Source organism: Hermetia illucens, chromosome 3 (assembly GCF_905115235.1).
Source record: "Hermetia illucens chromosome 3, iHerIll2.2.curated.20191125, whole genome shotgun sequence".
NCBI lineage: Eukaryota > Metazoa > Arthropoda > Insecta > Diptera > Stratiomyidae > Hermetia > Hermetia illucens.
The window spans coordinates 9,689,910-9,702,321 of record NC_051851.1 but is presented as its reverse complement, the minus strand read 5'-3'; the positions used below and the strand labels follow the sequence as shown (position 1 = coordinate 9,702,321).

The following is a 12,412-nucleotide window of genomic DNA, read 5'->3' as shown; positions in this document are numbered from 1 at the left end:
GAACGGTCATGGTATCGCTCATAGATTTCGTCATTGTGTAGGCTAAGGAATCGTCCATCCTCATGTAGGGGACCAAAAATTTTTCGGAGGATTCTTCTCTCGAACGCGGCCAAGAGTTCGCCAGTCCTCATATATTCCTCGGAAACTTAAGTTCTTAGCGAGAAAAATTGCGGACTCTTGGTGATAGCTTTCTCAGTGAATAATCTGCAAGATTGCATAGTTCCTGCACTTTCCTCATCTACCTCCTGAGACGCTGCAGTAGCGTACAGACTGTAGCTATCCATCCCTCCTCCTTTCACAACCGAGCGTGGGACTGGCGAGATGTTTCTTGCATGCTTTCAAAAATCACCCCAACTACTTCTCTTGAAGTATCCAGAAGCCCTTTTGAATATATGCAATCTTGACGAAGAACCTTCGCAGATCCATGACCGTGGTTGGCGGGGGAAAGCTCTTTACCCCTTCAACCTTGTCCGGGTCGGATGGATACCGTCAGGGATGATAATATGGCCGAGAAATTTCCGCTGCTACTGTAGGAATATGCATTTTACAACGTGTAGAACGAGTCCGGCCTCAAAAAGATGTTGAAAAGGCACTGGAGGTGGTCCAAGTGCTCAGATTTGGAACAAGAAGCGACCATCCACGCATGTGAAACCAAAAATTTAAGTTACACAGGACCGAGCGATTGAATCTTTGGAGTGTCTGCGCAGCGTTGCACAAACCAAAAGTCGTCCTGGTGAACTCGAAGAGTCCGAAAGGTGTGCAGACTTCGTTAGTAACTGCGCGAAATCATGGATCAGTGAAATGGGGCATCGGTCGGGAATTGTCTGAGCATTCAGACGCCTGTAATCTCCGCATGGCCTCCATTCGCTGTTTGGCTTAGAGTCCAAATGAAGTGGAGAGGACCAACCGCTATTAGAAGGTCAGCAAATGCCCTATTTCATTAAATCATCGAACCCTTTCCTCGCAACAGCTAGCTTCTGGGGTGATAGAGGTCGCACCTTTGAGAAGATTGGGGAGCTGCTAGTGTTGATGTGGCGGTAGTGTTGATCGTGCTTAACCAGCTGGGAGAAACTGCTTTCCGTAGTGATGTTGCCGTATTTTCGGAGGAGTGCGCGAATGCGATGGTCAGCATCGCCCTCGAAAATAATCGAAAGTCTGTCGTTTGCGCAGGTGAAAATTTAGCCTGATGCCCGTAAAGAGGTGCGGGGTCTTTTAATGCCTTATTCTGCAGGTCAATTAACAGCCCACATTGACACAGCAAATCTCCGCCTAAAGTGGGAGTGCTAATGTCCGCCAGAACGAATCGCCACGAAAACGTTCCGCGCAGTCTGAGACTCACGTCCACCCACCTATAGCCATAGATGCTGATGGGAGAGGAATTCGCGGCAGCCAGTCGTAGGTCCTGCGGTATTAATGTGTTCCGACGAGATACTGGGAGAACCGTCACCTTAGCACCCGTGTTAACCAGGAAGCAACGCCTGCTCAGAAGGTCGTAGATTGTAAGACGACGTTGTGCTGCGCTTCGGGTAGCCATCGTTGAGGCACCCAGCGGGCCTAGTCTTTTTTGCGTTAAAAGTGCATCCGGCGGTACATTTAGTAGCTTGCGCCCCCAATTTACAGTAGTACCAGCAGATCGCCGAGGCCGATGAGAGTCCCGCCGGGCAACTACCCGAACGCCCTTTTTAGGAAGCAGACCTCGACTGTGATTGCGATCGAGATCTACCGCCCGAACGCAAAGTACCTACCATCGCTGTGAGCTTGGCGTCCCGTCAATATTGCTTTGAGCTTGTCCACCTCCGCGACCAAGGGGGTGCATACACTTCCTGTACTTTGTCAGCCGTGGCGGACAACACCTCCAGCGACCCCGAGTCCGCGCAAGCCAAGATGGCATGGGGGCTCTTCGGGAGCTGCTGCAGCCAGAGGGAGCGTACCTTATCCTCATACATCTGCTTCATTTTCGAGGCATCTGGCTAGGGTACGGTATCAAAAAACACAAAAAAAACCTCAAGTTAGTTAATTTGTGAAGTAACTGAGACTCTTGAATGAAATTCTGGGCAGGAACGAACATAAGTGTTTTGGGTGAAGGTTAGGGTTGTGACAGGATCACTCAAAACCCTTACGAGGCCTCACGTGCACTGATTTTATTGTCATTTAAAAGTTATTGCTTCAAGATTGGCAGATTAGAAAAGAGAAGGATATGGTTACACTCAAGCCCAAAATTTCCTAGAGGTTTGGAGTAAAGACGCGCAAACACAATTTTCACCCAGGACCGAATTTTCTGTATGTGGGTTGGTTGATATATTGTGTGTTTCTGTACTCCTCAATCTCAATTGGTATCTCTCTCGAGATCAAAATCAATCACCATCCAACCTTGGAATTATTACTCCATTTCGAGAGGTTTAACTGTCTGATGAGCTTCCACGTTATTAATGAGCAAAGGGTGTACATTCCGCAAGCAGAATTTTCTCTTTTAAAAATAATTCGACACTTTTATTCTCAGATTGAGATTAAAAGAAGCAATAAGGAATGAATAAAAGAGCATCTAACTTTCCAAAATGACAATATATGCAAAATAAAGAAAATTTTGTCAGCCTTCTTAGTTAAAAGCAAAGCCAAAACCATAAGCTTGATTCCTCAAATAAGAAAGATTTTCTTAAAAATAAAAAGACGTCCAAGGACCTCATCGAAGGAAAAGGCTGACTCTGGCCTAGTAGCAGCGTGACCAAATATGGCAACAAATAGTGGTCGCTCCATTTTATCTAATCACAAACACAATGAGGGTGTGAATTATATTCAAAGTGAAATTTGTAAACTGTCAACCTAAGCTAGGCCAAAGTTGAATATTTGTTTAGGAAATGAAGGATCTTAATTCCACGCTTAGTCTTAAGGAGGGGTCCGTGGACCAAAAAAAAGTGAGAGTGGGTTGCTCTCCATTTGGTCCGGATAGACAGCAGGTATATATCTGACTTACTATAAATTTTTTTTTTTTGTTTTGTGCGTACACGGAGGTGGAAAATCTTAGAAAGACACGTCCGCCGCAGCTTCGCCGTCCGAACGGCGGAACTACAGCGGGCGCGTGTGGGATTCACACCCACTAAAAGCCACCCCCGGTCTCTCCAGCCCCAGCCCCGCGGGACCACCATTGAGGTATTACTCGCGGGGTAGGTTTGCTCTTAGGCACTCATCCTTCTCCTATTTGCAGCTTTCCTCCTTCTTTGTTCTTTGAGCAACTCCTCCTGCATTTGGATGATTGCGGAGCCAACCGCAAGCCATTTCTCCTCGGACTCCAGCATCTCAGTAACCAAGCTCTCCGGGGTCCCGTTCCTGCCCAGCACCTGGTTTAAGCTCCTTCTCTCCATCGCAAATCGTGGGCAGTGAAACATCATATGCTCTGGATCCTCCGGTATATCATCGCATCTGGCACAATTCGGAGAATCATCCAACCCAAAGCGGTTCAGATACTGCCTGTAGCAACCACGGTGCCACGTGAGGAACTGGGTAAAGTGGTAGTTGGTCTCCCCATGTTTTCGCTCAAGCCATACCCTAATGTTGGGAATGAGCCTGTGCGTCCACCAACCTTTCGTAGACTCGTCCCATCTGCGTTGCCAGAGATCAAGCGACTCTAACCTTGCCGCATTTCTACGCTGTGCATGCCCCTCCATATGTCTTGCATTGTATAGGACACTCATTTCTTTGGCCAGAATGTCAACCGGGATCATGCCTGCCACCACCATTACTGCCTCATCTGATGTGGTTCTAAAAGCACTACAAACCCTCAGAGCCATCCGCTGGTAAACCGAGTTCACCTGCGAGTTTGCAAGCTCCTCTGCCCACACAGGCGACAAGTAGAGCAGGATGGAGCGCACCACTCCGGCTAGCACCAACCTCCGGCAATGTTTCGGCCCACTAATATTTGGCAACATTTTTGCAAGTGCCGTGGTGGCACTGGCTGCCTTTTGGCATGCATACTCTAGATGTTCCTTAAAACTTAATTTGGTGTCAATTATTACCCCCAGGTATTTGATAGCCGGCTTTGATACCACCGTATGTCCACCGACCTCCACTTTTACAGTGTTATTTCTCCTACGTTTCGTTATTAAGACCGCTTCCGTTTTCGCGTCCGCCAAGGTCAGCCCGGCCTTTTCTAACCAGGACTTTACCGCTCTCACTGTTTCCGTCGCGTGAACCTCCACATCTTCTGGGTGTTTTGCTGCAACAACCACAGCTAGGTCATCAGCAAAGCCGACAATCGTAGTCCCCTCTGGGACGAAAAGAGCAAGCACCCCATTATACATGATATTCCACAACAGGGGACCAAGTACCGATACCTGTGGTACCCCGGCTGTGACAATGTACTCTTTGAGGCCCTCATCCGTCCCGTACCAGAGAGTCCTCTCTGAGAGGTAGTTTTCCACCAAATTCGCTAAGTATCCGGGGACACCTATGTCAGCCAACGCCCGTTTAATTCTATTCCAGTTGGCCGAGTTGAATGCGTTTTTGACATCCAACGCCACCACGGCACAGCAGCCGCCAGAAATCAGTGCACCTTTTGCCAGGTTTACCACCATGTTAATTGCGTCCACCGTAGAGTGGGCGCGTCGGAAACCAAACCGGCGTTCCGACAAACCATTGCTGGCTTCGACGATGGGCAGGAGTCTGTTGTAGATGACTCTCTCCATCATCTTCCCCATTGTATCCAACAGGCAGATAGGACGATAAGACGCTGGGTTTCCAGGTGGAAGCAACACCAACTTTTGCTGTTTCCACTGGGCAGGGAATATTCCTTCTTTTAGGCACGCCTCGAAGGTGTTGGCGAAAAGTTCGGGCCTAGTCTTCACTGCCAGTTTCAAAGCTCGGTTGGGGATGCCAACTAAACCTGGGGCCTTGTTGTCACCGAACCTATCACATATTTCCCGCAGCTCCTCCACAGTTACAGGCGGTATTATGCCGTCATTTAGCTGGACAAAAATTTGCCTTCCCCTATTTTCATGGTGAGGGAACAGAGTGGTAACAATCTGTTTCAGGAGGCGCGGACACGTCACCTGGGGTGATTTCCGCAGCCTTTTCATCACCACTCTGTAAGCGTCGCCCCAAGGGTTTATGTTGGCATGGTCGCACAGCTGTTTGAAGCAGTTCTTTTTGCTCCTCCGAATGGCTTCCTTTAGGCGGCCACGCAATTGCTTGTGTACGTCCTCTCGACCGTCGGCACCGGGTTTTCCCCTGAGCCTCTGGGAAAGCCTCCTTGCCCGAAAACATGCAGCTCGCAAACTTGCGATTTCGTTGTTCCACCAGTAGTTGGGTTGCCTACTGGGGAGCAATTGCCTTCTGGGCATAGTAGCATCGCATGCTTCCGTCACCCATCGAGTGATCTGGGTGGCTTTCTCTCCAGCCGTACCATTCAGGGATATGTCGGATTTGAGCACCGCGGAAAACGTGTCCCCCTCGAACGCTTTCACTGTCCAGCCAAGCATACCACCCGGCATTTTGCGAAAACTCTTTTTCGAGCTCGATCCGCCCTTAATCTCTATGCAGATTGCCTGGTGGTCGCTGTGAGTATAGTCCTCACTAACATGCCAAGCGATTCTACTGGCTAAAGTGGCACTCACGTATGTCAGGTTCACTATAGACACCAGGCCCCTTCCCCGGAAAGTGTACGAAGGCCCAACATTCACCAGTACCACGTCCAACTCCGCGAATGTTTCGAGGAGAACACGTCCCCTCACATTAGTTATCCGGCTGCCCCATTCAAGAGTCCACGCATTGAAATCGCCTCCTATTATGATCGGCCAACGTCCTCTTGCATCCAAAACAAGAGCAGCAAGCATCCGCTCATACTCGACGAGTGTAGCGCTGGGTGGAGCATAGCAGCTGTAGATGTGGAAGCCCTTCACCTTCGCTCTGATGAAGCCCTCCTCCGGGTGCTGCATTATTTCTTGGAAGGCTTGTTCTCCACAAGTCCATAGCGCTGCTTGGCCCGTTTGGTCTTTGACCCAAACGCTACCACCGCGGTCTCGGTATGGTTCACTTAGTATGGCCACATCGATGTTTTTCTCGCGGATCGAGGTTGATTTGTATCAACTTCATTTGCGATTTGCGCTAAGGGCTCTCCTGTATTCCGGGCACCTGCTGCTGCCCGCAATGTGCCGATGGTCCACACCCTCCTTTCCTTTGCACAGTAGACAATTTGGGTCAGCACCGCAGTCCTTGCTGATATGGCCTTCCACTCCGCATCTCCTGCATTGCTTTGACCTGTCATTTGGATTAGTGCATGACTTCGCAATGTGACCAACGCCAAGGCATTTAAAGCACCGTTTTAACGCCACCTGTTCCCTAAGGCGACACATAACCCAGCCTATTCTCACTCTCCCTGCTGCCAACAGTTTGAGTGCGTTCTCCACTGGTAGGCTGATGATGGCGGTTTGTGTTCCCCCATAGGCTTTCCTTAGCGTTTTCACCGCTGACTCTTGTAGTCCGGCAAGGTCGAACTGTTTCTCCAACGCTTCGCGAACCTCCTCCTTCGTCGTGATTTCATCTATATCTTTGCACATTATAGTGATCTCCGGCCTGCTCGCTATTATGTCGGCTTCCTGCCCTAAAGTCTTCCCGATTTGGCTTAAGAATTTGTCCGCGGTTACATCCTTGGATTTCTTAAGTTCCAACATCAGATCTCCCTTCTGCGACCGTCTAATGCGGCTGACGTTGTCTCCCAAATTGGTGAATTCGGGGTCTGCCTTCACTTTCCTGAGAATGTCGGCGTATGACCCTTCACCCCGTTTGGAAATGAAAATCACCTTCGGTCTAATCTTCCTCCGATAATTTCTTTTCCGCGGTTCTACCTTCCTCCAAGCTTCCGCATCCGCCTTTGAAGGTTCGATCCCTTTTCTCGAGGTAGCCACTGCAGTATTTTCCCTGGTAGCTTCAGACATAATTTTCATGAACTCCGCCTTTTTGGGAGTTGAGTCCTTTCTTCTTTTCGGGGTTTGCTGGCCTGTTGAGTCATTCAGCTTCTCTCGCAGCCTCTTCCCCGGTTTCTCCCCTTTCGTGTTTTGAATCGGCGTTACTTGAGTTGCCTGGTTCACTTTTCCAATCGGCGACTTCCCTACTCGTTCATCCTGGGCCTTGCCGTACGTCAAACGGATGCCTCTTATCATGGCCCTTATATTTTAGTGAATGTTCCTGCGCTCCTTTATAAACTCACACAGCTCCATGATCTTTTTACCGAGGGCAGTAAAGGCAACTCCAGACTGATCATTGCCCAAAACATCGCTCGGGTGAATCGGCGTCAGTGATTCTTCCTCATCGAAGACTCCCGCTATACGCTTCCCACTCGGGATAGCGATCGTGGGGGCTTGTGCCCGTGTGGGAGGGGATCTGCGAAAAATCGAGCTCCTTCTGAACGGATCCATCACTGGAGCCAGTTCAAGTTCCTCCCGTACGCTTGTAACATTAGATGCCACAGTAGCCAAGGTTCCCACTACTGAGGCACTGCGGTCGTTGGATATCGACGGCCGGGAGCCCGCTTGCTCACTCCCAAAAACCGCCGGCACTGGGTTTCCGAAGCCCTGCACCGTAACTTAATTCTTCTTCTGCTCCTCCATGTTTGGTTTTATTTCTGGGTATCCTTCCCATAGCCAATTTTTATCCACGGGTGGGCATTTACTTCCCACCTACCCGGCCTGCGCATAAACATGCCCATGCACGCACATCTCCGGATGCGTGCATGTGCATGGCCATGACACATTCGCCGAGCATTCCCTTATCCGCACGAAGGGACGCGCCTGATGGGAGATTTGACAACTCCACACAGGCTATCTGACTTACTATAAATTTGTTAATAATGGAAAGATTTGCACCAAACTTTTCGGGATCGTGTTCTACATTAAGATTTTGTGCTCCAAAAGTTGATTTGTCTTTAGTTTAGTCTTCTACATGTATGTGAATTGGAAAAACTATAAACACAGTAGTCTTACCAATATCCAATCTTTTTCTTACAGGGCTTCCGTATTGTTTGGACTGAAATCCAAGATTCTGGCCCGGGGCCACCATCTTCCATGTCAGCACAATGCGAATCAACCTATCATTTTGAATGCGCTAGCGGCTATTGTATAGCTGACAAATTGCGCTGTGACGGTGTTAAAAATTGCGGGCCGAAGGACGATAGCGATGAAACGAACTGTGAGTCGTGAGTGAGTCGAACGGTTCAGTTCATTTTTTAATTTTTTTTACTTTTGTAGTTCTTTAATTTTAAGATTTTAGGTTAATTTTGTTTTTTTTTTTTAGTATTTCATAGTGTCCTTCTGAATTTTTTTTTCAAGATGGTTTCGTTTTGACTCAATTGTTTTTATTAGTTTATTATTTTTGAGCCAAGAGATATCAGTGGAAGCTCAAAAATGTTATCTTTTTTTTTTGGGTTTTGTCTTATTTACCATTGACATTATGTGAATTTAAAAGAAATTGAACCAGACGAAACACTTTCATATAAATATATAAATATTGAATACTTTAACCTTAGGCAGTAAGAAATTGATCATTATATACCCTTTTACCTTACAATTACTATACCTATATCTATATATTCGAACCTATAACCATTTAAAGATATATTTTTATTGTCAGCCGGTAGCACGCAGCACGATAATGCGTTGTATTGAATATTTTATTAAAGAATCCCCAGCTCTTTAATGTTTAGGTTTTTATTTCATGCCCTTGGTTTCTCACGCAACCAACAATGAGTACGTATCCTTTTTAATTGAATCTAGAAAACGGTCCGCAACCCCCATCCGCTTTTAGAGAGAAATAGGAACTCTTTTTGATCCACGCAACCCCTTTCATTCGCATTTTTTTTATTATAGATGGTTCAGAAGTGCAGTAAGTTCTGAATGCCGCCCATACACCCCCTAAACTGCAGTAAAACCTCCACTAACAATGGTGATTATTTTCACCCCAAATCCGATTAATTCCAGGCGTTGATAATCGATGCGACTTCAAAGCCCTAATGGCTGTAATGCTTCCAACACAGTTTTTCTTGTCCCAAGACATTACTCTTCATTACGACGTGCCGTTGATTTCACAAATAATTTTCCATGCTCGTTATGACTCTCTAATTCACCAAGGAGAAAATTGTCCTTCAGGTACAGTCACTTCACGTCCTCTAATGATCAACTCAATTAGATTGTAAATAATATTTTCCGTTCATCATCCCCCAAATTGTAACAAATGTTGCCTGCAATTGTTAGGCATTTACTTGGCCCTTCTCAAATATCGACCCCCAAAAATGGATATCATTAATCACCGGTAACATCCGTTCTCTTATTTATTCTTCCTTGGACCGAATATCCTTGAAAGAATTGCAAAAAAGGTTGCTCGAACTTTTCACTTTGCTGATTATGCTTTCTGAGTGCTTAATGAGAGCAACCAGCGTTACTTGGAATTTCCTTAAACTTCACTTGGGAGGGATGAACTTTTTTTTGGGGATGAAATTTCACGAAAAGTTTTGGTTTAAATTTTCAGATTGACTGATTCATACTGAGATGAAAAGATATCTCCCTTCGACTATATTTTCATCTAAGAGTTGGGGCCATCTGCGTATCTGGATAAATTTTCCTGGATCAATTAAAACTTTCAAAAGATAATGAAGAAAATTTGGGAGTCGTCTTTGTCTTGGTTTTGGACCGTGCTCTTAAAGAGGACTGCAGTGTTGAATTCATTGGCTTCCTTTCATGAGTACTCATTGTTTTAGTGAATTTACTCTTCCTGACACAAACTCGAAAGGGTCCTCCCCAAGCGATAATATTTATTTAATTTATATCTAAATCAGTGGACAATTAATAAACTCTGATTGCAGTCTCTTTTTCTTTTGATATTTTAATGAACAAAAATAATGACCAACGATTAAACCAAACAATTTATTAGATAAAGAAAATTCAGGCACCTTTTAAATTTCTCTTTTTGCTTGAACTAAATTGAAAATTGCTTTCCATTGAAATATGAAAATCATTCTTTCAACTCCTTCCAAGCTTATGTAAATTGCAAAGAAATTGCATCTGAAGAGTAGCTCGATTGGTATGCCAAACATATTTTCCTATTACTTTTACCTCTATCATCTTGTAGGAAAATTTAAAGGTGTCTTCAAACGGATACACATATGAATACGCGCATACGGAAACTAATAGCGTATATACAACACAAAAACTAAATATATTTAAAGTCTTTATTCACAAAATTCAGTACGTTTGAATAGTGCTTTTTTTAACTTTAGACAAGCCAGGTTTCCATCCTTAAATGATTGTGACTTTACTTTTGTTAGCCCTAAGGCAGGCCCTACCCTTAAGGTCTAATACTGTAGCTATACGAGTAGACAAAAGTGGCCACTTCGAGGAGCCCAGTCAATACTTAGTGCGTCCTTTTAATGGGACAAGCTCCTAACACTATGGCTGAACAAGGAGAGTGGAATCTAGACAACCCAGGCTTCCGAAACCAACCTATAGCCGCTTCCCAATCTGCAACTAGAGATCCCTTTAATGTGCTAGAAGAATTGTTCATCTAATGCCTGCAGTCTGGCTCTAACTAGCAGTTGGAAAGAGAGCCCTTGAGACTCTTTCACTCCCTCCGCAAATTCACCAACCCGGCATGATCATCTATAGACCAACGCCTCGGTCAAATCGCCGTATTCCTGTACAAATCTGGCCAAAACGCTATGACGAGTCTCCAACAACAAAACCCTTCATCGGTCGCCACCGTAACGCAGGCAGCGTCGACCGAAGAACTCTCAAAATCAGGTCCGCCTGTCTGCTCATACCCTATATTCCCTATATTCGTATGAACAGGAACCCAGAACGCGGTTCTGTCCCACTAACTTAGAGAATGTCTCCACTGAATACAAAACGCCAATGGTCGCTTCACTGTTGGTATCGCTTGGCGTACCCTCGAAGACCATTCCAGCACGCTGACAATATCTTTTTAGTGTGTTTTGCTAGGCCCAAAACTCTAAAGACGACTTTTATTCCCTTCCTTAGAGCCCTGAACTTTGACTCCAATTCGTCTGTCATGCCAAGGTTGTTATTGGGAGAACCGGTAAATTAGATTTTGATACCCTCGGTCACCCTGCAATCCCTGAAGGGAAAGATAAGGAGTAAAATTCAGACTGAAAAGTACCCAGCTGTCATCTAGCAAGGATCTCTGACCAAGCATTTTTGAAATCTCTCCCTTAAAGTCCCGTTGTCAGTTAGGTGGATGATATCAAGAACCTCTTACAACCGTCACAATGCTCTGAACTGGAAAAGTGAACGATTGATACGGTTAATGTACTACCCCTCTTACACATCGATGTGTTTATGTTAACAGTAAAGTAGAAGAGGTAGGACTCACCTTTTTCGTTGATTTCCAAACTGCCCCAAAGCAGATGCTTGACTACACATCGTAGCCTACACATCGTAGCCTTTCATCAGGTTGGCTTTTCTTGATGCAATATGGTAGACACCAGACGTTCTCATCCTTACAACAGTAGTGCTGATCGATGTTGAGCCTGGTAAGTCGCTAATGCAAACTGATCACTATATGCTTTGTCCCTGCCAGAAATTCTCAGCTCTGGAGGAAATGGCACCAATGGTATTTGCGGACTAATGTATGTCGGCAGAGGAATACATCCTTAATACCTTGTAAACCAACTTCCACCGAAATCATCCGAACCTACGTAGAATACGCCAGGAAGATATTCAAAAATAACAAATGCAAAGAGTGTGGGGAACTGGAACTGAGTAATATATATATATATATGCCTGGCGTACCAGGTTTATCCTCACCTGAGTTGCAAACGCAGAGCTGCATGCGACCAGGCGATGATAATGACATGACCCACCGGGTCAGCTACGAATATCGCAAGTTAATCTTGTAAATAAGTAGCCGCGGGCAAGCAGAACATTTCCCTTTGTGTTCGTCCTCCCTTACCGATTCTTCCCGTTCAGGGGGAGTAAACCTCCTTAACAAATCCGTAATCCGAGGTGAAGAGATCGACACGCCTATCGGATGAATTGCAGTGACGTTACACTGTATTTCAGCAGCTCCCCTCCAAATACCTTCCCTACCTTTGGAGGTAACCATGGGGCATTGCAACATTGGGGCTCTATTGCAGGGTTGACTGCTTCCCCAATACTAGTGGGAATAAAATTGGGGAAAACAATTTAAATTCTTTTAGTGGGACCCCAGGGACACGAAGGCAGTACCCAACACGGTTAAGGGTCGTTCAACAACATCAGAGCGGCTCTTCGCCCTTGGATGTTTTGGCGGTTATGCCGTCAACCATCAGGGACGGGAGACTTAGGCGTCGTATGGTTTGGACAAACGAACTCAACGAATTCATCGTCCGCGCCTATTACCGTGTCACAGATTTAGAACGGAATCCATCAGGGTACAG

The 12,412-nt window shown here is 46.0% G+C and overlaps 1 protein-coding gene across 9 annotated transcripts in view; it reads left to right on the top strand.

The window, feature by feature from the left end:
• Positions 1–12,412, top strand: part of LOC119651139 (dorsal-ventral patterning tolloid-like protein 1) — a 729,793-nt gene that overhangs the window by 680,199 nt on the left and 37,182 nt on the right. For 5 of the 9 annotated variants that reach the window (XR_005249428.1, XM_038054535.1, XM_038054534.1 and 2 more), the window contains one exon: positions 7,995–8,175. Coding sequence is in view for 5 of the 9 variants with exons in the window: in XM_038054535.1 (XP_037910463.1) it covers positions 7,995–8,175 (181 nt within the window). In the remaining 4 variants the exon portion in view is untranslated. Of the gene's footprint in view, positions 1–7,994; positions 8,187–12,412 lie in introns of all 9 variants that reach the window. The other 4 variants (XR_005249427.1, XR_005249426.1, XR_005249429.1 and 1 more) reach the window with 2 other exon arrangements.